Raw genomic sequence first — 27,489 nt, 5'->3', positions numbered from 1 at the left:
CTCCATATAACTGAGGTTTCATATCTCTTGTACCATTTTACTTCATCTCCTCACCCTATCTAATGCCTTGTCATGCTTCCATAAGACCATAATACATAGGAGCAGAAATTAGGCCATTCGGCCCATCGAGTCTGCTCCGCCATTCAATCATGGCTGATAAGTTTCTCAACCCCGTTCTCCCGCCTTCTCCCCGTAACCTTTGATCCCCTTACCAATCAAGAACCTATCTATCTCGGTCTTAAATACATTCAATGACCTGGCCTCCACAGCCTTCTGTGGCAATGAATTCCATAGATTCACCACTCTCTGGCTAAAGAAGTTTCTCCTCATCTCTGTTCTAAAAGGTCTTCCCTTTACTCTGAGGCTGTGCCCTCGGGTCCTAGACTCTCCTACTAATGGAAACATCTTCCCCAAGTCCACTATATCCAGGCCTTTCAGTATTCTGTAAGTTTCAATCAGATCCCCCCTCATCCTTCTAAACTCCATCGAGTATAGACCCAGAGTCCTCAAACGTTCCTCATATGTTAAGCCTAAGCAGTGTTTTTAAATGTTTGGTATAACTTCCTTGTTTTTGTACTCTATGCTTCTATTTATAAAACCCAGAATCCTGTAAGGCTTTTTAACATTCTTCTCAACTTCCCCTGTCACCTACAAAAACTTGTGTACAAACAGAATATATACTAGTAGGGCTGTCGGTAACTGTAACCTCTTTAAAATTGTACCATTGAGTTCATATCGTCTCTCCTCATTCTTCCAGCCAAAATTTATCAGTCTTCAGACTATTCTGCATTAAATGTCATCTGCCATATCTCTGTCCGTACTATCCTATTATACATACTATCCTCGGCACTGTTTACTACATTTCTGAACTTTGCATCATCTGCATTGAAATGATGCCTAGTCCAGGTTATTATGATCTATCAATAAGAGCAGTGGTCCCAATACTTCTTGTTCATTCTTTCATGAAATGTGAGTGTCACTGTTAAGGCCAGCATTTGTTGCCGTTCCTTCACTGTCACTGGGTCAATCTTGGAAATCCCTCTCTAACAGCACCCTGGGTGTACCTACACCACAGGGGCTGCAACGGTTCAAGAAGGCAGCTCACCACCACGTTGTCATGGGCAATAATTGCTGGCCTAGCCAGAAACGCCCACAACCCATGAATGAATTTTAAAAATAGTCGAGCCTGAACCATTGACCATTTGAGACGGCCTGCATGCACAAAAGAATAATTCACCCCTTTCATTAAAGAAAAGTGCCAATGCGTACTGCAAATGCCCCACTTTAAGTTTAAATTTGGTTTGGTTCCTATCCTTAGCGACACTCATGACCACTTAGCTGCCTCATATTGATGTGTAACTTAGTACAGCACAGTTCCACTTGTTGCTTATATTAGTTGTTAGTTTGATATGGGGATGGGCTTTGCAAGCACAGTATAACATTAGCATTATCCTGCCAATAAGTACTGGGCTGTACTAAAACATTAGCACTATCCTGCAATAAGTACTGTAACAGCACTGTCCTGACAAAATGATCGTTACAGTTGTACATTATATTTTAGGGGTTTTATAATTGTGATCATGCTAGTGTATCAAACTATTCTTTTTATCTATACTACAGGGAGTTAAGATAATTGTATTTCCAGAGGATGGTCTCCATGGCTTTCAGTCCAACAGAACTTCTTTGTTTCCATATTTGGAGCCCATTCCAGATCCTAATGTTGTTCAATGGAATCCCTGTCTGCAGCCAGCAGAATATAATGGTACAGAGGTAGGAGCTATACAGAGTTTGCACTTAATTTAAGTATCTTGTTATATCTTAGGAATTTTTATATCTCTTTTGGAACTCTTAATTAGAAGCATTTAGGCAACATTGATGTCAATTTTCCCCAGAGTACTTTGTAAAAGCTCGACATCTGATTGGAATATTTGAATTGGTATCACTTTGTAAATTTCTCTAAATTTTACAACACATTCCCTGCCGAACTATGTTTGTGGAAAATTATTAACATTTGTATTTTAAAAATGGTTTTTTGCTATGATATTGCTAAATCATGCTCCTGAGATGGAGGCTTCTCCACTGGGGGTGTATATTGGGAATTGTGTTGTACTCCCTCCATAATTTTCCATCCATTCCTTAATGGGCAGAAATCCATTACAGAGATTTCAATATGCACTCACAGTGTGTGAGGCTTTTCGCTGAGTGCAATTTTGTAGAGATTCCCAAACTATTTCATTAATTAAAAGAAGAGTAATACGTTAAGGGCACTTGTATAAGAAAGGCCTTTAAGCCAAATTAATGAATGGTCAACTGCTAAAAAATTATCCTTCCTTCCTTCTTTCACAGGTTGACTGATTATTGTGCATTTCCCACCATTTTTCTTTTTATTTTAGATTTCTAACATTTGTAGGTTTAAAAAAAAAATCAACATTTCTCAATTTTATCAGCCCCATTCCTAATCAATAACTTGCCTAATTCTTTTTTGAAAGCAATAGATAATTTTAACTTGGTTTTGTGGGAGCCTGATTTGCAGTTCCATTATTTGTAGAGAAAAATTCTCTTCTGATCTGAACACTCATTTGGGAGTCGTTCATTTAATGCTTGCATTCATTCTCACAGTCCAAGTTTGATAGCACATTTACATCTCTGTTATCTGCCACTTTCAGCTCCGAGTCCTCAAAGCAGTCTTATCATTCCTATTTCAACCCTTTTGAAGTTAGGATCCTTTTGAAGTTAGGATTTCTAAAGCCACACAATATATGCAGGCCTACTGTGTTATGGTGACTGGAGAAATTAAATTCTGTTTCATTTAATAAGATTTTTGGATTTTACCTACATTTTTGGGGGTTGCATTCCACAAACTGAATTTATAATTACATCTCTTGATTAATGGCTTTACTACATGGGATTGCAGGATTTTCTGGAATTTTAATGGAATTTTGGGGGATTTCACTCCATGAATCAAATCAATTTTTCCTTGAAAATGATAAATCAGTGGAGTTAATTATAGGGGTAATTCTCTACTGGAATAGCATTTAGGAAATAATGGCCCATTATTCTGGTCTCTGTATAATTGGAGATGGGACTTAAGTTGGAAGATGTACATCAGGACCCTGCTGGAAGTCCTGACACACAGACTTACCTTGTCATAGCAGGAGGAAGTTAAACTTCCAATGGGTTTATCCCCTGCTGTCTGGGACCCTCCATGAAGGTATCCGACCTGAACTTAGGGTGGAGAGTTGGGCGTGATAGGCAGGGCTTGCCCATGTACATCCTGTGGAAATGTTAGGCTGTTTAATGCCTGATCTAACAGCTGGGTAAGTCAACTGAGCGTCATAACTGACAACATACCCACACCCCACCCCACCCCCCAACCAGCCACCATCAACCTTCCTGACCACCCGACTATCCCATCCAACCCAACCTGACCAAACCCCGACATGACCGCCCAACTACACCCCCAACCTGACTACTGCCTGACCCAACTATGCCCTTGACTAGACCTGACTACCTCCCCAACCAATCAACTACACCCCCAAACACACAACTACCACCCCCCACCCCCCCACCCCCACGGCGACACAACTAACCCCTGCCCTGACTATCCACTCACCCGCCTACCCATCTTATTCACTCACCCAACTACCTACTCACCAATCTACCCCTCACGAACCCGGACCTTTAAAAATGTAACTGAATATAGCAGCAGTGCCATAGAAAGGAGATGTGCCCTCTCCTTCCTTCATCGCTCATGCACTCACTGGACTTAGCCTGGAGAGGCTGTGCTGATGGATTTCTGCTTCAGTTGGGATTGGAAGTCCTGGCTGAAAATGGTTAATATCTTTGGGTCGGAAAATTTTCGCATGCAATGGCAATACTGCCAAAAGATCTGGGCCCAATATGTTGCAACATGATTGTCCCAATTCTGCAATCCATGTTCCCTGTTAGCACAGCTTCCCATTGAGAGCAGGGGATTGGGAAATTATGCCTTAGCTGCTTTCAAGGAAAACTAAGGATGGGTAAAAACTAAGAACTAAGAATTGCAGCAATGAGCACATCCTGGAGAACGGTTTTAAGAAAAATTTCCAACTCTGATCTCACCAGTGATACACATAAGGGTAAGATGGCATGATTTAACTTGAATTTAAATGTCACAAAGACACATAAAGTACTCAACTATATGCTTCATACTGACCATTATTTCTTGGTGAACTATCAGTTATGTCTACCTGTGTTATGAAAATATAATAATTTTTATTAGGTTATTGGGATTTATTGTAAAGTAGGAATAGTGGGGTCTGGATAGTGTGTATGTGGAACTTAATTGAATTAAAGACTGCTGGTCTGAAGGCTTTGATGCATCAAAAGAGAAGCTAGGTTTGAAATGCTAAATAAGTAAATATGGCTGGAGTTTTAGAATGTGAGGTGTAAAAGGGAAATTTGCATTATGAGATAAACCAGAGTAGTCATTTCAAAGAGAGGGTGAATGTTACACGTAGCCAGAATAAGCCAAACAGTATGTTTATTTTTCCCCAAAGCTTACTGATAAAATAGGTACTATGAAAGACTTTTATTACGAGAAAGGTAAAGTCCAAAGACATATTGAAACAATGGGATTTACATTTAAAAGGGAGAAACATGCATAAAGGAGATAAGGTTATGTGAAAGGAAAGAAGGCATTCTAAGATCTAACTAGTGTGAAAAGCCTCCAGCCTCTATGTACTAAGCTGCTGCCTGTAGGAACCGAAGCTAAGAGAATTCACTGTGAATATTCCTGTCCAGGGTATCGTGTGCTTTGCCTGGATCTGTTAAAATCTATTTTGTTTTTACTGGTGCCTTAATGGAGGTGTAACTGGGAGTTAGATTAATTAGGGGAGCTAGGAGTTATCATAGTAGTAATGTATAGACCTATGTATGTGATTAAAATTATTTCTTTCATTAATAAATGTTTAATTTAGTTTTATAAAATCCTCCAAGTCTTGGTAGGCTCTTTACTATTGAATTCAAGGCATGCATCTAGAAATCAAAAAACAAATTGCAAAACAGTTGTGGTAGTTATTTCAAGTTTCCCTCTGGGATTTGAGCAGCTCAGCATTTGCCATCAGCTGTGCCATAATAATCTGCCCTTTCACTGTGTACCAGTTTCCTATTTTATTTTCCATTGTGCATTAGCTTACATTGAGACATGTTAAAATCAACCTGCCATTACTCTCAACAAAATAAACATTAGTAATTTAATCTGTTGTTAAACAAAAGTACTCATATTTCTACTCTACTGGTTTATGGTTGTAGAGTAGTATTATAGAATTCTGCCTTTTGTGACTGTACTGTCACAGAAATAAAGCCAGATTACAATGAACTATGAAAACTTCAATGCATAGCTTCATACATCAGCTCAGCTCAAAGATGGCAAGAATGGCGCAGGACTACACTGCTTTTTTATGAAGATGTGTGTTATTCTTTAGCTATCTTAAAAAGATCCATTTAGATATTAATTTGAAATCTAGTTTTAACACTGAAGTTTTTACTACTACTATCTCACTTTTTTTTTATCTCTGAAACATATTTTGACATTATCCACCAATTGTTAACTGTCTACTGTTGCCCTGGAGTTCATCTAATGAATTTTAGACAATACATAAAGCAAAATAATAGCAAATGAGTGCAGCAATTTAGAAATAACATTAATTGGAAGTGGGTTCATTTTCTCACTTGTTCCGTGAGGTGACAGTGACTGCCCTTGACATTAAGACCACATTTTGACTGAGTGTGGCATCAAGGAGCCCTAGCAAAATTGGGGTCAATGGGAACCAGGGGGGAAACTCTCTGCTGTTTGGAGTCATACTTAGCACAAAGGAAGATGGTTGTGGTTGTTGGATGTCAGTCACCTCAGCTCCAGGACATCACTGCAAGAGTTCCTCAGGGTAGTGTCTTTGGCCCAACCACCTTCAGCTACTTCACCAATGACCTTCCTTCCATAAGGTCAGAAGTGGAGATGTTCAGCATCATTCACACCTCCTCAGGCACTGAGGCAGTCTATGCCCAAATGTGGCAAGACCTGGACAATATCCAGGCTTGGGCTGACAAGTGGCAAGTAACATTCGCACCACAAAAGTGCCAGGCAATGACCATCTCCAAGAAGAGAGAATCTAAGCATCACCCCTTGATGTTCAATGGCATTACCATCACTGAATCCCCCACTATCAACATCCTGGGGGTTACCATTGACCAGAAACTGAACTACAGTAGCCATATAAATACTGTGGTTACAAGAGGCTAGGAATTGTGCGATGAGTAGCTCATCTCCTGGCTCCCCAAAGCCTGTCCACCATCTACAAAGCACAAGTCAGGAGTTCGATGGAATACTCCCCACTTGCTTGGATGAGTGCAGCTCCAACAACACTTAAGAAGCTTGACACCATCCAGGACAAAGCAGCCTGCTTGATTGGCACCACATCCACAAACTTTTACTCCCTCCACCACTAACGCACAGTGGCAGCAGCATGTACCATCTACAAGATGCACTGCAGGAATTCGCCAAGGCTCCTTGAGAGCACCTTTCAAACCCTCGACCACGACCATCTAGCAGGACAAGGGCAGCAGATACAAGGGGACACCACCACTGGAAGTTCTCCTCAAATCATTCACCATCCTGACTTGGAAATATATCACTGTTCCTTCACTGTCGCTGGGCCAAAATCCTGGAACTCCCTCCCTAACAGCTCCTACACCACATGGACTGCAGTGGTTCAAGAAGGCAGCTCACTCACTTCTCAAGGGCAACTAAGGATGGGCAATAAATGCTGGCCCAGCTAGCAAAGCCCACATCCCATGAATGAGTTTAAAAAGTAACAAAGGGGTCATCTTGACTCCCGAGCATCAGGAAGCATCACTCTAAACCCATGTCTGTGTTTAACTCTTCCTCTTCATATTTCACCCTCTTTCCTTGGGCATCCACCTTAAATTTGCTACATAGTTCCGTGAATATCAGGAGCGAAATAATTCACCATTTTGAGTTTTGTAAATCAGCTGTTCTAAACACACTTTAGTGAGGGATGAGAGTTTTTTTTGCAGAGAAGAGCAAAACATGGTTTATTGTTCTTCAATTTTGTTGAAATAAAACGTACATTCATCACAAAATGTATTAATGTTGCCATATCTGTTTTATTGTAGATTCTTTATCAACTGAGCTGTATGGCTAGAAACGGCAATATGTACTTGATAGCAAACATGGGGGAAAGACAAGCCTGTGAGCTTAGTGACCCTCAGTGTCCACCAGATGGAAGATATCAGTTTAACACAAATGTGGTTTTTGATGCTGAAGGCACTCTCATAGCCAAATACCAGAAATGGAACCTTTACTTTGAATTTGCTTATGACACACCTAAGACTTTGCAACATGTCATCTTCAATACACCTTTTGCTGGAAGATTTGGTGTCTTTACTTGCTTTGACATATTGTTCTATGAGCCAGCAGTAAGTTTAATTGAGCATTATGGTGTAAAACAAATTATATTTCCCACAGCCTGGATTAACCAGCTGCCACTCTTATCTGCAATAGAGTTTCATCAAGCATTTGCCTCTGCATTCGGTATCAACCTTCTAGCAGCCAATCAGCATCATCCTGAATACAACATGACAGGAAGTGGCATCTACACTCCTTTAGATTTCCCCTATTACTACAACACGAAGAGCAGTGAAGGAAAACTTCTTGTTGCCGAGGTCCCTATAATTACATCCATTAAAGGTCACAGCCTAAAACAGTCTCAGAGGACATCAGCTTTTCTTCAGAGGAACAGTCATATTGAACTTTCTGTCCTTCAGCAGCAGAAGCGGAGAGTAAAGCCGGAAAAAATTGGCCCATTGAAACATTCTACACTGTCCCACGTGGGTAGTCCTGGAAATATTTTTCATGCTTTGATGATGTTTGATAATTATACATTTATCTCTTTGAAAGGCAAGGAAGGTAACCTGCAAGTCTGTTCCAACAGCCTCTGTTGCCATGTAGCCTATGAACATGCTAACACACCCAGTGATCTGTATGCTTTAGGAGCCTTTGATGGGCTTCACACAGTACATGGCATCTACTACCTGCAAGTCTGTGCCTTGGTGAAGTGTGCAGGCTCTAGATATGACACCTGTGGACAAAATGTTACAACTGCCTCCGACATCATAGGTTTAAAGTTGTGGGGGAATTTCAGCACACACCATATTTATCCAGAAATACTGGCTAGTGAGATGAAAATGTATCGTGCGGATACCATAGGGTGGGATAACAATGATTTTTATATGACTAAGAAGGGGATGTCAGCAGGTCTTGTGACTGCAGCACTCTATGGACGGTGGTACAAAAGAGATTCTTCTTCTCGAGGTGTCTGCCTGAAGGCAGATTATTAGCCCAACCATGGCAAAGTGTCATTTTTTTTTTAACTAAGGTTAGGGTAAAGCAGTAGCCTCTTGAGTCTACCTCAGCCAGAATGGGGATCGAACCCCGTGCTGTTGGCAGAATATTTACTCACTGATAAGAAATTAAGAACTGCAGAAAATCAGAAAGATTTAGAAGTCTAAGTACAGAAAACATCAAAAACTAGTGGACAGGTGCTAAACAATTTAATAGACGAATGGAATGTTGACCTTTACCTCAAGGAGGCTGAGATACAAAGGATAGAAGTTATGCTACAGATATATAAAACTCTGGTTCAACCCCATTCGGGGTACTGCCATTTGTTCTGGACACTGCACCTCAGGAAAGATATATTTTCATTCAAGGGGATGCAGCACAGATTCACCATAATGAGACCGGGGCTCATGAACTTAAATTATGAAGATAGATTGCACGGACTAGGCTTGTATTTCTTTGAATGTAGAAGATTAAGCATGATTTAATTAAGGCATTTAAAATGATTAAATGGGTTGATAACATAGATTGAGAAGAAATATTTCCTCTGGTGGGTAATCCAGAACAAGGTAACATAATCCTAAATGTAGAGATAGGCTGTTCAAGGTTGATGTCAGGAAGGAATTCACAAAAAGGATATGAAAATATTGAACTCTCCCATAAAGCTGTTGAAGCCTGGTTAACTGAAAATTTCAAAACTCATTGATTGTTTTTGTTAGGCAGGGTATTAAGGCTTACAGAGGATGGATTTAAGATACAGATCAGCCATAATCTAAATGAATGGCAGAACAGGCTTGAGGGACTAAGTGTCCTACTCCCATTCCTCTGTTCCATGGCACATAGTACTGAAAGAGATGATGAAAAAAAAAATTAAATAGGATCCAATATAAACAGAACAAATACACTTGTGTCCTATGATAATTTTAAATATTATTTTCTGAAAATTTTGAATACTTACAAAATAGAGTTAGAGAATTTTACACAACTATGAAAACATTTAACTTCTGTACTCAGGATATTAGTAGGTAATGATTTAGGTAAGTGATACAGCAGCTTAAAAACAACATATGCTACTGTTAATTAATATCAATTAAATCCTCAAAGCAAATGCTTTTTTCTTCTTATACAATGAATTTGTTGCTTTTATCTTTATTTTTACCACTCTAGTTGCATTTCTGGAAAATGATCTTTACAGGGTTGGTTGAATATATTTCTGTAATCAAAGTATGAAGACATCAAAAGCAATCTTTGTTCAAAGAGTGAATATACTAACAATTACCTCGATTTACATGTAACCATCTGGGCTCTAATTATAACTTTGATTCAATACCAAGTGGCTTTATAATTTACAGGGGGGGTGGGGGCAGTAGCAATGTAAGCTTTGATGAAGATTTGGATTTAGTGGTATGCCCATAAATAGTTATGCCTGAGTTTTGCTTTTACAATCAGAGTCTGTTACAATACCAGTAAAGTGTGATAGTCAGTGCTATCGCACTTTGTGTACTTTCCTTTTATTAAGAATTTTTAAGCGCTAACAATGAACTCTCTCCTTGCTGTTTTAAGATCATCTCCTGTCTTGCTATTCTTTTAAAGCAGAAAAAGGCATCTTACTGTAAAGTTCAAGAAGAAGGGAGAATTTATTATTTTTCATTTTATTTTTGGAAGATGAGGGAAGAAATTGCCTGTAATGTTACAATAAAATGTTATCATAAACATTACAAAATTGAACTCAAATTTAATGGGGACAATTTTTCTGTGACAAGCACAGGAAGTAAGGGTCGAGAATCCTGGCATTAAGTTTTACATCCTTTACAATGCTTTGGGATCTCTGGGTTTCTCTGAGGGGATGGGGTGCGAATAATCATCATATTCAACAAGCTGTCAAATGAAATGGAATGGGAGGTGGGATTGCTCTCCTCCCTTTGGTCCTCAGCTCAACCATCCTCAACTTCTTCATCAATGATATTTCTTTGGCAGAAGGTTAGGAGTGGGTCTGCTTGCTGATAGTTCCAGCTCCATTTGTAACTCCTCTGATGATGAAGCAGGTCCTCCAACAGGGCTTGGATAAGACCCAGACTTGAGCTGAGAATTGGCAGGTAACGTTTGCACCACATAAATGCTAGATAATCATCATCTTGAATAAGAGAAACCCCAGCCATCACCCCCGACCTTCAATGGCACCAACATTGCTCAGTCACCCACCATCAATGACTTGGAGGAGTCACCACTGAGCTTAGTTGGTTTAGTCATAGTAACATTGTGACTAAAAGAGCAGTGCAGAGGTTTCCTAGTCTATAACAAGTCATTCACTGCCTGGCTCTTCAAAGTCTCTCCATTATCTTTAAGACTCAAGTCAGGAGTGCCATGGAATATTCACCTATCCTCTGAATGGGTGTAGCTGCAACAACATCCAAGAAGCTGGACTCCAGCTTCAAAGGTCAAAGCAATTTGCCTGATTGATGTTGCTACTCTGTACTCAAGATCTTTCATTCAACAACTGAGCTTGCAGTATGTGCATCAACTCACCAAGGTTACTTCAACAACACCTCCCTCCCCTAAACCCCATATGACCTAGAAATACAAAAACAGCAATGTTATGAGTTCAACTCCCAAATTACATATAACTCCCACTTGGATGTATTTTGCTGTTATTTCATATCACTGGGTCAGATTCCTGGAACTCCATATCAAAGACCATTGTGGGGGAACCATTACAAGGACTGCAGATCTTCAAAGAGGTCCATGCTATCTTCTGAGGAAAAAGAGGGAGCAAATGCAATTATGCCAGTGTTACACATATCCCAAGAACAAAAAAGAAATTGTCCTTTTCCTATGTCACCCAGTGCCAATGTAGCGGGGTGGCACAATAAAGTAACAACTTGCATTATATGATGCCTTTAACACAGTAAAACTTCCCAAAGGCACCTCACCGAAGCGTTATCAAACAAAATTTTACATAAACATTTAAGATATTGGAAGAGATGACCAGACGTGTCAAAGAGATAGGTTTTAATGAGAATCTTAAAAGAGAGGACAGAGAGTGGAGAGAGAGAGAGAGAGAGAGGGAGAGAGGGGACAGAGAGAGAAAGAGAGAGAACAGAGAGAGAGAGAGAGAGAGAGAGAGAATGAGAACAGAGAGAGAGAGCTCAGGCAGTTGAAGGTATGGTTGCCAATACTGGGAAAATGAAAATGGGGGATGCGCAAGAGGCCGGAATTTGATGGTTATAGCCCTGAAAGAGGTTACAGAAATAGGGAAGGACAAGACAATGGAGAAATTTGAAAGCAAGGATGAGACTTTGAAAATTGAGGCAGTGTCGGACTATGACATATTCGTCAGGGAACATGGGCGATGGGTGAAATATGTTTAGAGAGTCATGATGTGGGCAGTGGAGTTTTGGATCAGCTCAAGTTCATGGAGGGTAGAATGTGGGAGGCTGATAAGGAGTGTATTGGAATAGTTGTGCAGAGATATAACAAAGGCATGAGCATTTCAGCAGCAGGTGAGCTGAGGCAGGGGCAGAGAGGGGGTGTTATGGTGGTAGGAGCCAGTAATCTTGGTGGTGGTGAAGATGTGGCTCAGGTCAGTGTTAAATAGGATTTCAAGATTGTGAAGAGTCTGGACAGTGGTCAGGGAGAGGAATGGAGTTTGTGGAAGATGACAATGACTTAATGCTTTGCACTCTCTTATCCCCAGTTGGAAGATTCGAGGTGGCAGGAAGCAGCCCAGCAGCCAAGTCCGTTTTTATTTTTCAGGTATCTGTTAGATGACTGGTGCTTTTGGAGAGCAGCCAGAAGGTGCTGACTAAGGCAACCATTGCTGTTGCTTCAGGTCTCTTAGGTGTTCAGCAGTAGCCTACTTTCTTCCCACTGTTCTAGGCGCTAGACCCTACAAAATGATGGGCCTGAGCAACAGATGCGACAGGACCATTAAAATGACCTGGTCCAGCAAATTCATGTATTGTGAAACCTAGATAAAGAACTGTGCAATTAAGAAACTGTTGTAGCATTGCGACAAGAAATATGTTCAGAATATATACTAGGCCCGTTGATTTATGAAAAATTAAATTGATCATCACCATTAGCAGGTAATATGAAGAAAATTCTGGAAATATACAGGCCCATTAGGATCTTTTTCAAATCTGGTGTAGGGCAGGCAGGAAAGCTCATTTATAGAACTAATCAAAGTAGGGGGGAGAAGAACAAGAGACTTTTTTAAAAACTGAAGTCAGGAATCTGACATATGCCGCAATACATAACCATTTTCAGAAACTTAAACCAAGATTTCTATTTGTCTAGGGACACATCCGCTTGCCAAGTTGAGAAAGCTTAAGTGCAGTTTAGCAGAGTGAAGCCTTAGAGGCTACCAAGTGGTCATTTGGATATTAACCAGCTAAAACCTGCCTAGTTCACCAGCTTAGTACACCAGGGATCTTCCTGTTGATTGCTCATACCACCACTACAGTATTGATCTGCAGGGTAATCTGGTTTACAAAGGAACTCAGCCCCAATAACAGGTCTCTCTCTCTCCAGGTACCATTAGTCCTGTCTGTCTTACAGTTAAGATGTGGTTGGGTCAAAGGCTGCACTAGCATCATGTCAGCAACCGTGACTACACTTTAAAATCACTTTATTGGTTATAAAGCAATTTAAGACACTCCAAGATTGTGAAACACACCATATAAATGCGAGCTTCTTCTTTCTTTCACCTCACCAAGCAGTGGAGAGAATCCATCAGCATTTACATCATAACTTCTTAATCTATTAATCCTCCATCAGATCGCCCTTTAGCATCTCAACAAAAGAAAAATAATTGTTCCAACTTCTCAAGTCTGTCTTCATAGTTACAATTCCTTCTTCCTAGTACCATCCTATAGAAACTATCACACAACTTCATACCGGTTTTAAATACTTCCTTTTATTATAGGTGCACAATACTCCAAATGCAGCCAAACTAACATTTTATTAAAGTTAGATGTTAACTCATTCCTTTTATCCTATGCTATGCCTTTAGATATAAAACCAAAGATTTGATTTTGCCTTTCTTACAGCCTCATTTGCTCGTACTACCAACTTTAATGATCGTTTGCACATGAGGCTCCCACAGTCCTTTTACTATTTAAAGTGCAGTTCCTTTACCCTGTCTTTACATCCAAAATATATTTCACGTTTTTCTACATTGGAAATCAACCACTTGGCCATCCTGCTGGCCTGACGAATTCTCCTGGATTCTTTCACAATCTTCATCACAATTTACTATTTTCCACACTTTGATGTCACCAGCAAAATTCCCAAATCCAGGTTATATAGGCATATAGTAAATAAATGCAGTCCAAAAATAGGCCCATGTGGAAAACTACCCATCACTGATTTTAACGTTAGGCAGTAGTAAAAAAAAGTGGTGGATCATCTGCATGTTTTATATCGTGCTTGACTCTCCTTTCTCTTGTAGTCAAATTTCAGACAGATTCCCTTCTAAAACACCACTATGCTGAATTGGATACATTTTCCAATGTTCCAATGTTCCTTTATTGCCCCAGGTCAAAATCCTACAATTCCCTACCTAGTACCATAAGGACTGCAGATCAATAAGGTAGCCTATTACCACCTCATCAGGGCAACTTGAAATGTGTAATAAATGCAGCCTTGTCAGCATCAGAGAAATGATTGTGAGAGGTATTAAAATCAATAATGTGGGATTGTAAGAAAGGAACTGCATTGTGGGAGATTTTAATCTTCAATACGGATTGAACAAGTCAAATAGGCAAAGGTAACCTGGAGGATGAATTCATAGAGTATTCGGGACAGTTCCTTAAAACAATATATTCTGTAATCAATCAGGGAATAGGCTATTTTAGACCTGATAATCTGTAAATAGACAGGATTAATTAATAACCTCAAAGTAAAGGATACTTGCAGTAAGAGGGATCATAACATGACAGAATTCACATTTAGTACGATAGCGAAAATGTGGGTTTGAAACTGGTGTCTTAAATAAAGGCAATTACAAAAGGTATGAAGGGAGAGTTGGTTAAAGTGGAATGGAAAAATAGGTTAAAAGGTAAGATGCTAGAGAAGCAGTAGCAGACATAAGGAGATATTTCACAACTCTCCTAGGGCTGCAGAGATAGTGGATACATTGGTTGCGATCTTCCAAGATTCCCTAGATTCTGAAAAGGATCCAGTGGATTGGAAAACTGAAATGTAACACCTCTATTCAAGAAGAGGAAGGAGACAGAAAGTAGGAAACGATAGGGCAGTTAACGTAACATCTGACATTGGGAAAATGCTAGAAGCCATTAAGAAGGTAGTTGGGTGACATTTAGAAAATCCTAATGCAATCAGGCAGACTCAACACGATTTTGTGAAAGGGAAATAGTGTTTGACAAATTAATTAGAGTTCTTTGAGGATGTAACAAGCATGGTGGATAAAGGGGTACTAGTAGATGTAGCATATTTGGATTTCCAAAAGGCATTTGATAGGTGCGACATAAAAGTTACTGCACAAAAATTTACAATGTTGGAGATGAAATATTAGCATGGATAGGGGATTAGCTAACTAATAGGAAACAGAGTTTGGATAAATTGATCATTTTCAGGTTGGCAAACTAATGAGTGGGAGTGCCAAAGGGATCAGTGCTATATCAATGACTTAGATGAAGGGACTGACTGTATTGTAGCCAAATTTGCAGATGATACAAAGATGGATAAGAAAGCAAGTTGTGAGGATGATACAAACAGTCTGCAAAGGGACATAGGTGGTTAAGTGAGCAAAAATTTGGTAGATAGAGTAAAATGTAAGGTTATGTACTTTTAACAGGGAGAATTGAAAAGCAAAATATTATTCAAATGGGGAGAGACTGCAGAATACTGCAATAGAGGCATCTGGGTATCCTTATACATGACTCACAAAAAGTTAACATGCAGCTACAACAAGTAATTAAGAAGGCAAATGGAATGTTGGCCTTTATTACAAGGGGGATGGAATATATAAGTACAGAAGTCTTGCTACAACTTAACAGGGCATTGGCGAGACCTCATCTAGAGTACTGTGTACAGTTTTGGTCCCCTTACTTAAGGAGTGATTTACTTGTATTGGAAGCAGTTCAGAGAAGGTTCACTAGGCTGATTCTTGGGATGATGGGTTGTTTTATGAGGAAAGGTTGAGCAGGTTGGGCCTATGACCATTGGAGTTCAGAGGAATGAGGGGTGATTTATTGAAACATAAAAGAATCTGAGGGGGCTTGACAGGATAGATGCTGGGAGGATGTTTCCCCTCGTGGGGGAATCTAGAACTAGGCGGCATAATTTAAAATAAGAGGTCTCCCATGTAAGACAGAGATTAAGAATTTCTTCCTTCAGAGGGTCTTTGGAATTCTCTTCTCTGGACAACAGCGGAGGCTAGGACATTGAATATATTCAAGGTTGAGTTAAACATATTTTTAATCTATAAGGGAGTCAAGGGTTATCGAGGCTGATAGGAAAGCAGAGTTGAGGCCACAATTAGTTCAACCATGATCGTATTGAATGGCGGAGCAGGCTGAATAGGCTGATTGGCCGCACCCTGCTCCTGTTAATGATAATATGATCTTAAAATACTAAAATAAATGGACAATGAACATTTGGACAATAATTGTCACTTTTTAATAGGGCTAATCCTGAAAATTGCAGAATATAATCTCCCATCTCCAACTCACTGGCCCAAAAAGCTTCTTGAATATTTTTGCAAAGTTTTAAAAGAAAATAAATAAACATTTTTTTCAATGCTCCTATGTATTTCCAAATGTTGCTGACAAGTGTCCAGGAAAATAACCTAGAATTCCCAGAGACTCTAGAACAATCTTGTGGAGTTGGCAACTCTATGTTTACAGTTGGTTAGCACCTTAGAGTTTGTCTACTAATGAAATCTCATTGCAAACATAGAAATCTGGACAATACAGCAGATACTTGTACTGATTTACACTTGAACATGTGAAGAACTTGTGTTTATTTTAACATCCAGAAACTCTGAATTTCATTGACTTTATTAAAGCATCACTGTTGAACTGTATAACCTTTAGCAGTTTCAACCAATACACTGCAAAATTTTCACTGGCTTAGCAAGGTTCTGCTAGGGTGCTGTCTTCTGAGTAGATGAACTAACTTTTTGTTACAGTTCACGCTTTCTTATTCACGTTGATTGATTGTTCATGCTGAGAAAAGTTCTTAGAAATTATGTTTTCCATACCAGCCTCGTGGGGGAATCTAGAACTAGGTACACTTCATCACACTGCACTTTTCAATTTGCTCTCCTGGGCACAAGGTGGCAGCATTATGTAAACATGTATAAAGATTAAAGCAAAGTACGCCAAATGGAATAAAACTGCTGTGCTATGATCACAAATAGCAATAGGAGGGTACAAAATAAACAAATTGCCATTTTACATATGCATGCTATACCTGTGTTCTGGTTGGAAGCAGAGAAGAGTTATTTATGTTACAAAGAGTTACAAAGCAATGAAGGGCTTTAAAGTTAGCCCAGAAATATTTTAAAATTTAGCCTCTGGAAATAGTTGCCGATGAGGTTTGGTGGATCATTTTATACGAGATAAAATCATTTTCAATAGGACAAAACAAAATTCTTAATTATGCCATCATGGGGGCTAATTCTTGCTGGAATCTAATGAATCATAGGGGAAAGTGTTTGAGAACAAAGGCCACGCTATTCACAAGAAGCAAGGCAGATTCAATGCAGCCAATTACTGTCCAATCTTTCTGCTCTTGATCATCAGCAAAGTGATGGAAGGTGTTGTCGACAGTGCTATTGAATGGCACTTACTGGGTACTTGCTTGCCAATGTTCAGTGAGGGTTCTGCCAGGGCCACTCATCTCCTGACCTCATCACAGCCTTAGTCCAAACAAGAACAAAAGAGCTGAACACCAGAGGTGAGGTGAAATTGGCTGCTCTTGACATCAAGGCATTTGACCAAGTGTGGCATCAAGAAGTCCTATCAAAATTTAAGTCAATGGGAACCAGGTGGAAAAATTGCCACTGGTTGGAGTCATGCCTAGCACAAAGCAAGATGGTTGTGGTTGTTGGAGGTCAATCATCTCAATCCCAGGACATCATTGGAGTTCTTCAGGGTAGTGTGCTAGACCCAACTATCTTCAGCTGCTTCATCAATGACCTTCCGACTCTCATAAGGTCAGAGATGGGAATGTTCCCTGATGATTTTACAGTGTTCAATACCATTCGCACCCCCTCAGATACTGAAGCAATAAGTGTTAATATGCAGCAAGACTAGTACAACATTCGGGCCTGAGGGTTAATAAGTGGCAAGTGACAATTGGAAGAGCAGGTCTGAAGCTGAGAATTCTGCAGCAAGTAACTCACCCCCTGACTCCCCAAAGCCTGTCCACCATCTACAAGGCACAAGTCAGGAGTGTGGCGGAATAGTCTCCACTTGCCTGGATGAGTGCAGCTCCAACAACACTCAAGAAACTTAACACCATTGAGGATAAAGCAGCCTGCTTGATAGGAAATGCATCTACTACCTTAAACATTCACTCCCTCCTCCACCAGCACTGTGGCAGCAGTGTGTACCATCTACAAAATGCACTGCAGCAACTCACCAAGGCTCCTTTAACAGCACCTTCCAAATCCACGCCCTCTGCCACCTAGAAGAACAAGGGCAGCAGCTGCATGAGAACACCACCATCTGCAAGTTTACCTGCAAGCCACACACCATCCTGACTTGGAACTGTATCACTATTCCTTCACTGTCGCTGGGTTAAAATCCTGGAACTTCATCCCTAACAGTACTGTGGGTGTACCTACAACCAGATGGGACTTTGGCGGTTCAAGAAAGCAGCTCAACACCACCTTCTCAAGGGCAATTAGGAATGGGCAGCAAATGCTGGCCTTGCCAGGAATGCTCCCATGAAAGAAGAAAAAAGAATCTGCTTCTTTGCTAGATCTGTTTTTTAAAAAAAAATTCAGGGGATGTTAATGGTCTATTTTTGAGTCTTTCGCCAGTGATGTTCTGGTCTCTGCTACTGCCACACTGTTCATAACTTTAGTCCTCTCCCACAATGCTCGTTAAACATGTAAAAAAAAAGCTGTCATAAACAGAAGTTACATTTGCCTCTCTCAGTTGGATGCAAAAGATCCCAAGGCATTTGAAGGGGAGCAGAGGTGTTCTCCACCGTGGTATCCTGACCAGGATTTATCCATCAGCCAACACCATCAGATTATCTGATAATTTATCTCTGCTCTTTGTTCCTCCTTGCTGTGTGTCAGAAGGTGCCATATAAATTCAAGTTCTTTCTTTTACTTGTACTTACTGTTTTAATGCAACTAACTGTCTCAAAGTGCTTATAAAAGAAAAAAAAATCAGAACATCAGTCTTTGGAAGAAGACTTAGCAGAGGTTACCAAAGATTGGAGACAGGTTTTGAAGAGCTTATGGAAGCTGGAATGAGATGTTACAAGGTGGTGAAAGGAATTACACGATGGAGTGAGCAGAAAGCTTTGGAAAAGAATGTCAGTGTGCAGAGGCATAATGGTGAAACATTCTAGGAGCATTGCATGAGCTGCTGAAGGGTTGATGCACAGTAGACCACGATCAAACAGACTGTGTTGATGGTTAGGAATATGGGGCTATAGGATGTTGTAGACTTAAATGGAATAAGTGAATGCAATGATATGTAAATGAAGATCAGGATTTTGAAATGAATGCACTGAAAGCTAATGGAAGCACATAGGCAGAAGAGTTCTGGATGAATTAGATTTTGAGTAGACTGAAAATGCTAGTGGTGTCAAACTTGAAGATATGGATGAGGGGGAGGTTAGGATACAAGCAGCTGCGTGCTGAAGGTGGAAATAAGCAGTCTCAGTGATAAGCTGGGCTTCAAACTTACACATGCATTCTAAAGACAAAAAAAGATGCTGGAACTGCACATTGCAAGATTAAATCTGAGAAATTAGCTGGAAATACATTGGAATTGGGGTTAAGTGGGGAGTTGCTATGGGGAAAATAACAGGATAGTCAGGATAATCAATGGTGAGCTAAAGAAAGTCCTTGCTCATCCATGGCAATCTCAGAAAGGCAGCTGGGCAGTGAAGCTATAGACAATGGGTCAAAGGTGGTAGTCGAGGGTAAAGTTGGATGTTGTCAGCTTACATATGCATAAATATGTAATGTTTATACAAATATGTAATGTTTATACAAATATAAATATATAAATAGGTAAGCACTGGGAATTTAAATCTAGCTAATTTCTAAATGCTATTATAAAATACACATCATGCAACACTTTATTACATACAACTCACATTTGTGTTTTATTATCCATAAAATATACAATAATCTCAGCAATGTATTTAAAGAATGCAGGTAGATAACCAAGCAGTCACAATTTCTATATACATGCTATAATCTTAACCTCTTCAAAGAAAATAAAACAAATCATAAGTACATCAAAACAGCACAGATTTTGTCCCATTTCACACTTCAACATTTTGAGAAATCAGTTTGCACTTTAAAGGATTCCAGTTATTAAAATACCATGGTTTGATGGAACTGTTCTTTTTAGGGCTTTTACCCAAGACTGCTGAAAAGTCACACCAACTAAAAAAAGTGGCAAAATAGGTAAAATTTATACAGTAGTTGACATTATACAACTAAGTAAAGGAACTGCTGAATGAAATGCAACAATAAACTTTTAAGAATGTAGTGATTTAAAAGGATTAAACTGAATCAAATTCAGCCATTTATTGTGCTCTCCAGGCCTGCTGTTTGCAATGAAATGAACTAAATACATTTCAAGAGCACTGTTTTTAACAAAACTAATTTGTACCAAGTAGTGTCTTTAAAAAGAAGCAATAGTTATCGATCCATTTGGGTAGGTAACAGGAAAGCCTTTTCTGACATTAGAGAACCAAATGCAATGCTATCATACTTCAGTTGTGCAAACAGAATGAGAATGCTGCCTGCTTCAACTGAAAAAATATGCTTGCCATGACAATCTGCATGAGTTCTTCCCAAACCCCTGTCAAACCAGTTCAACCGTGGAAGCAAATTACCAATGGTAATGGGGTGCTGAAAAGAAAATTCTCAACAGAGAAAAAGGTCTTACCTACTAACAACTTCATATGTCTCCCTCCCTGAATGTACATCCATAAGATGAAACAGACAACAATGAAGGCACTGAAGAAATTGGAAACCAAGCAAACAATTGTACAAATGTGGCTTAAATAACTGTAGAACAGTTAATCATCTAAAAGGTGAATGTCGATTAAAAATAAGTTCACTACATTGCAAGTCCAAGCAATCATACTTTCCGAGACTTGTGGTATCGTTGGTTTCCATATCTACAAATCTATTTTAAAATACCAATTATATCATAAAATACACTGATAAAAGTAAGGTTTGAAAAAACTGCAAAAAGAATGAGTAGTTCTCCACAATAACTTGGCAGATTTTAACATTTAATTATGCATCACCCTGGTTGCACCATGTTCGTTGGTCTTAAACCAAACTAGAACAGTAGGAAAGGGGCATTTGTGTTAGCTCAAAAATAGGTTCCAGTTGTTTCTTCTCTTTCCCTCCCCACCCTACCACAATGCCTTTACTATAGTCATGCAAAACTAGTAAGACCTAGAGTTGATCAGCAAATGTACATCAAAATCTGAATTGTTTAACTTTAATACTGTTAAAGCAAGTTTTAAAAGTTGCAGCTTGAGAGGTTGTTAATTACAGCTCTCTAAATATTTGTGTTTCATTTTTACATAAGATTTTTTTTAAAATCAGTTTGTTTGGTCCCTTTGGTAGATCATCATGCAAGTGAATGATGTGATATATACCAATCTTTTTACGCAATTTTCTTCACTAGAGTCAGTAATGCCTAAGACTTAGGAATTTTTGATTGGCCGTCCCCATTAATTTTAGGTAGTGCTATTCCACCCAGCATTGTAAAGTCTTCTCATTCAAACCATTACCCAGTGTATGCTGTTGAAATGGATCCTGGCACTGGAAATAAAGAGCATTAAAATAACATAACATTGGCATCCATCGACTTTGTCCGTAGTTCCTTACATTGTTCACAAGGTCTGAGCTGCTTGTTTCTTGTTCCATAGACCTGCATTCTTGTGTCTTCTTTTTGATAAATTCAACTTTAAACATATAATATAATTGCTCCACTTGGCTAAGGGAGTTCAGAAGGCGCTCGTTTTAAAAAAAACCCATCCACCTATGGGCATGCTCCAAGGGCTTTCATCGCGAAAGTTCAAGTCAGTGTATTCAGTAGGTCTCTGAATCAGAATCGTTTAGTTCATCATCTTCAGTATAAGGGTAACCATCTTCTCTGCCTATACTGTTCAAACTGCAGAAAGAGCTATGATCACTTCTCATTATCGGTAGAGAGTCAAAGGACACAGTCTTTGAAGGGTTACTGTAGTGATTAATGGCATTAAAACTGAGAGTGGGCAAAGTGCTGCTGGACGAAACAGGCATCATGGTGGCCAGAATAAGGGCTAAGCAGTCTGCCACATCTTTATTTGGAGCACAAGCCAATGCAGGTGTGTAACCTAAAACAGGAAGTTTTAAAAGTTTTAAAACCATAAATTATTCCACCTCTTTACCAACAGTAATTCAATATAATTATTGGTGAGTTATGAACTATCATTTTAATTTAAAAAGTTAGAATATGCAAAGTACACTTCAGTATAGTTCATACGGGTAAATATAACAAAAGCAACAATATAGAACTGTGATGAAAACGTTAAAAACAAGACTGCAACATTGACAAGGACCTTCCTAACAATTTGCAGTCGACAGGAAGAAAAAAAAGGAGAAAAATAAACCAGTAAGTTAGACCACTGAAATCTGCAGGTAAGATAGACCAGGCAACTTGCTTCCAAAAATCCTGAAAGATTTGTTGATTGAAGCACTGTTTTAGCATATGAAGGAAACATCCTGTGTTTCAAGAACAAGATTTTTTCTCGTGGAATCTATACCTGAATATCACTGCAGTTCTTTTGCTGGCACTGTCAATACAAGTTTAGGGTGCCTTAAAGTAATAGTCGTAGGTTCAGTCATCCACTGAGGGTCAAGAAAATTCCTGAACAACTGCTAGAGGAACATATAACAAGACAAGGTCTATAATTACCCTTTGGTGGAAGAAGGCCACCCTTGGCTCAGGTAGCACTCTCGCCCAAGTCACAAGGTTGCGGTTTTAAGTCCCGCCCCAGAGACTTGACAGCACATAACCTAGGCTGACATTTCAGTGCAGAAATGAAGGAACTTGAGGAATGTAATGGCTAAAGTGCTGGCCAATTTTGAAGAATAACTCTAAACTGAGGAAAGCTTTAGGGGCCATTAACATTACTAGCTAACATTGACTGGTAACAAGAAATGTACAACCAACCGTAATAAAATTCACAGAAGCAATGTGGAACGAATTAAACTTATTAGGTACAACAGGCACTTCGCAGTAGATATCAAATAAAATGTAAACAATTATTTAAATAGTTTTAAATGCTGATCTTTGTAAAAAAAATTAAGTACACAATTACTAATAATCATAAGTTCCTGCAACACCAGTCATTGACATTAAGTGGTTAATTTCCAAAACTCATCACACTTAGCTAACATGCATTTCCATTTTTTTGCATAAATTAGATGAATTAAAAGTAAACACAAACTTACCATTTTCATCTACAGCGAGTACACTAGCTCCTTTGCTCAGAAGCTCTTGCACAACTACAGTTAGCCCATTGCGTGCAGCAACATGCAGTGGTCTGTGGGAACAGAAAGCTACAAGTTCTATCTAGAGCCATCACGACAACCATTTATATTTATACAGCACCTTTAATGTAGAAAAATGTCCCACGGCACTTGAGAGAGATAAACAGGGATGAAAAAAAATTCCCTTCAAATCCCCTGTAAACCTCTTACCCTAAATATATGTCCCTTGAACCAAGGGAAACAAGGTCCACCATTCTATTCCATCTAGACCCCTCAATTTTACACATTTCAATTTGGTCTCCTCTCAGCCTGCTCTGTTCTAAAGAAAACAATCTTAGCCTATCTAATTTTCTATCACAGAAAATTCTCCAGTCCAGACAACAGCTGTGACCTAACTTAGTGTTTTATACAGTTTTATAACCTCCCTGCTCTTACATTCTATATCTTAGCTATTAAAAGCAAGTAGCCTATATGCCACTTTATCTACTGCCCAGTCACCTTCAGGTTTATCTACCTGTCCAGTCACCTTCAGGGTCCCTCTGTTTCTATATGCTTTTCAGTATACTACCATTTATTGAGTATTCCTTTGCTATGTTAGCTCTCTTCTCACATTTATCTGGAATGAACTCCATCTGCCATTGTTGCGCCCACCTGACTGGTATCTTCCTGCAGTTGGCAGCTTTCTTCTTCATCACCCACCACAATGGCAACTTTTGTATCATCTGCAAACTTCTTAATCATAATCCCTACATTCAAGTCTAAATCATTGATAAATACCACACAAAGGAAAGGACCGAGTGCTGAGGCCTGCAGGACCCCAATGAAAGCAGCATCCCAGTCACAAAAACATCCATAACAATTAGCCTTTGCTTCCTGTTACTTGTTTTGACTCCACTTACCACTCTGCCTTGGATCCCATGGGCTTCCACTTTTCTGACCAGTATGCCATGTGGGACCTTATTCAAAAGCCTTGCTAAAATCCATATAGACTACATCAAACGTATTACACCCTCACTGACCCTCTTTGTTACTTCCTCAAAAAATTCAATCATGTTGGTCAGACATGTCTTGCCCTTAACAAAAAAAGTTGCCCACAACACAAGCAAAATAATGCAATGCTGGAAATCTAAAATGAAAACTAAAGGATGCTGGAAATACTCAGCAGGTCATCGACTTGAAACGTCGGGCTGGGTTTAATCTGCCGGACAGAGGTCTCGCCCGGTGGTTGGAGAATGAGCGGGGAACCCTCGTCAGCTTGTCAGGGGGAGGCCCAACATTAAGTGCCCTTCAGACACTTAAGTGCCCACCATTGGGCCTTCTCCAGGATTCAGGACCCCAGTGGCAGATGTCTCATCCACTAAGAGCTGCCAGCCAATCGGGGTGCCTGGTAATGAGCGAACAAGGTTCTCTCTTTTCCTCTGCATTCTGTCAACCAGAGCAATTTCCATCAATGGGCAAACACATAACTTAGAAAACACTGAAAAATATGATGATTAAAGCTGAGTTTTCTTGAGGATTTCCATTCTATTAGCAACTTTTCCATCCATCTTTACTATTTATTTATCTAGCTGAGATCAGATATATACTAAAGGGTATAATGTTTGAAAATCAAACATATCTGCAACCAGTGTGAAGTAGATATTTTAGGTATATAACTCATCTCCACTGATCCAGTCTAAAGTGAAGATAAATTCAAATACAAAAGCAAAATGCTGCAGATATTGGAAATCTGAAACGAAAACAGAAAATGCTGGAAATATTCAGCAGATCAGGCACATTCTGAACTAGAATCTGTTAGCCAAGTTTAATTTAACTTTAATTACACCAATAACTTTTATTTATATAGCAGCTTTAACAATGAAACATCCCAAGGTGCTTCTCAGGGGCATCATAAAGCAAGTATGACACTGAGCCACATTAGCAGATATTAGGTCAGTTGACCAAAAGCTTGGTCAAAGAGGTAGGTTTTAAGGAGCATTTTAAACAAAGAAAGTGCCTTAAAGAGACAGAGTGTTTTTGGGGATGGAATTTCAGGCCTTGGGACCCAGGCAGCTGAAGCTACATCCATTAATGTTGGAGCAGTTATGATTGAGAATGTACAAGAGGACAGAATTAGAGGAATGCAGATATCTCAGAGGGTTGTGGGGCTGGAGGAGATTGCAGAGATACGGAGGGGCAAAACTTTGGAGGGATCTGAAAACAAGGATGAGAATTTTAAAGATGCTGCTTGACTGGGAGCCAATGTAGGTCAGCGAGCACAGTGGTGAAGGGGTAATGGGACTTGTCCAAGTTAAGGCATGGGCAGCAGAGTTTTGGATGACCTCAAGTTTATGGAGGGTAGAATGTGGGAGACTAGCCAAGAGTGCGTTGGAATAGTTGAGCCTAGCTATAACAAAGGCACAAATGAGGGTTTCAGTAGCAGATGAGCTAAGACAGGGGAGAAGTCGGGTGATGTTACAGTGGTGGAAATAGGTGGTCTTAGTGATAGCGTGAAGGTCAGAAGTTCATCATAGAATCGAATGTGACACCTAGGTTGCAAACAGGCTTGTCTCCAGGGAAAGGAAAAGAGTCAGTAGCACGGGAGTGGAGGCCAAAAACAATGGTTTCAATCTTCCCAATACTGTAAAGTTACACCATTCGCAGGAGTTACGTTCCTGTGAATTCTCGCAGAGTGTAATCATGAACAGCGACCATACTTTATAATGGAAGTGAATTAGATAGGTTCCAACCATTCCAAAATATGACTTTATCTTGCCTTTGAGCCTCCATTCACAGCCTGGAAACCTGCAGGATATATTCTGTTCTTGCTCTCCATCAAAAGGTCCAAGTACAGTTATCCCAACCTCAACAGAATAAATTAAATACTTATACTAAAATGAAGCAATTTAACAGAATTAATTTTCCTCTATTTGGTTTCTCTCTTGCTATCGCGATATGCATGGCCTCACTGGATAACTGTCCAGAGTGGCGAAACAGTACATTACTGAGATGTACCAACATCCCAGTCCTCTCTCCTTAGTGAAGCACATGGCAGTGCTTAGAGAGACTGGTCCTTCAACCAGGCATTAGTTAGGGCTGAGTGGGAGTTGCATTGCGGATTCTGCCCACTAAGGGGCACAACAGACATGATCTTCCCCGTACGGCAATTGCAAGAGAAATGCAGGGAACAGCACCAACCCTTGTACATGGCATTCTTTGACCTCAGAAAAGCCTTCGACACTGTCAGCCACAAAGGATTATGGAACATACTCTGCCATTTTGTCTGCCCAAAAGTTTGTCACCATCCTCCGTCTGCTCCATGATAACATGCAAACTGTGATCCTAACCAATGGATCCACCACAGACCAAATCCGCGTTCAGACCGGGGTCAAGCAAGACATCGCACCAACGCTCTTCTCGATCTCCCTTGCTGTAATGCTCCATCTCATCCTTGGCAAGCTCCCTGCTGGAGTGGAGCTAAACTACAGAACAAACAGGAACCTGTTCAACCTCCTCTGCCTGCAGGCCAGATCCAAGGTCGTCCCACCCTCTGTCATTGAGCTACAGTATGCAGACGATGCTCGAGGCCGAGGTCCAAGACATCATCAACACCTCTACCAAGGCGTATGAGAGCATGGGCCTTACACTAAACACATGTAAGAGAAAAGTGCTCTACCAACCTGCCCCTGGGTTATCAAAATCCACAACGAGGCCTTGGACAACGTAGACCACTTTCAATACTTGGGAGCTTTCTGTCATTACCTGGGAGCTTACTGTCAGAAAGAGCAGATATTGATGACGAGGTTCAACACTGCCTTCAGTGTGCCAGCGGAGCCTGCGGTCGTCTGAGGAAGAGTGTGTTTGAAGACAGGACCTCAAACCTGGCACCAAGCTCATGGTCTACAGAGCAATGGTGAGGCCCACCCTCCTATGTGGCTCAGCGATGTGGGCCATCTTCAGCAGGCATCTCAAAACTCAGTAGAAGTACCACCAGCACTGCCTCCACAAGACACTGCAAATCCGTTGGCAGGGTAGGTGCACCAATGTCAGTGTTCTTGCTCGGACCAACATTCCCAGCATCAAAGCATTGACCAAGCTCGGTCAGCTCCGCTGGGCGCGCCACATCGTCTGCATGCCTGACACGAGACTCCCAAAACAAGGGCTCTACTCGAAGCTTCGACACGGCAAGCAAGCCCGAGGATGGAAGAGGAAACGCTTCAAGGACACCCTCAAAGCCTCCTTGAAAAAGTGCAACAGCCCCACCGACTTCTGGGAATCCCTGGCCCAAGACGCCTGAAGTGGAGGGAATGCATCCGGCAAGTAGCTGAATGCGGAGTCTCGTCCCCAAGGGCTAATTGAAACCAAGCATCGACAGCAAAAGGAGTGTGTG

General features: G+C 40.2%; 2 protein-coding genes across 4 annotated transcripts in view; one reads left to right on the top strand and one right to left on the bottom strand.

The window, feature by feature from the left end:
• Positions 1 to 20,213, top strand: part of LOC144678724 (biotinidase-like) — a 91,920-nt gene extending 71,707 nt beyond the window's left edge. For both annotated transcript variants that reach the window (XM_078538564.1, XM_078538563.1), the window contains exons 2-3: positions 1,621 to 1,770; positions 7,174 to 20,213. In XM_078538564.1, coding sequence (XP_078394690.1) covers positions 1,621 to 1,770; positions 7,174 to 8,397 — 1,374 coding nt within the window. In that variant the 3' untranslated portion in view covers positions 8,398 to 20,213. The remainder of the gene's footprint in view (positions 1 to 1,620; positions 1,771 to 7,173) is intronic.
• The window catches only part of LOC144678722 (serine/threonine-protein phosphatase 6 regulatory ankyrin repeat subunit A-like), a 141,687-nt gene continuing 133,887 nt past the window's right edge, over positions 19,690 to 27,489 (bottom strand). Inside the window, exons 25-26 of one of the 2 annotated variants that reach the window (XM_078538557.1) lie at positions 23,082 to 23,173; positions 19,690 to 21,961 (exon numbers count right to left, since the gene is read on the bottom strand). In XM_078538557.1, the coding sequence (XP_078394683.1) occupies positions 21,675 to 21,961; positions 23,082 to 23,173 (379 nt within the window). In that variant the 3' untranslated portion in view covers positions 19,690 to 21,674. Of the gene's footprint in view, positions 21,962 to 23,081; positions 23,190 to 27,489 lie in introns of both variants that reach the window. The other variant, XM_078538558.1, reaches the window with a different exon arrangement.

The sequence above is a fragment of the Cetorhinus maximus genome, chromosome 3 (genome assembly GCF_964194155.1).
Source record: "Cetorhinus maximus chromosome 3, sCetMax3.hap1.1, whole genome shotgun sequence".
NCBI classification, from domain to species: domain Eukaryota; kingdom Metazoa; phylum Chordata; class Chondrichthyes; order Lamniformes; family Cetorhinidae; genus Cetorhinus; species Cetorhinus maximus.
The sequence above is the reverse complement of the archived record's forward strand: the minus strand, read 5'-3'. Positions and strand labels throughout refer to the sequence as shown.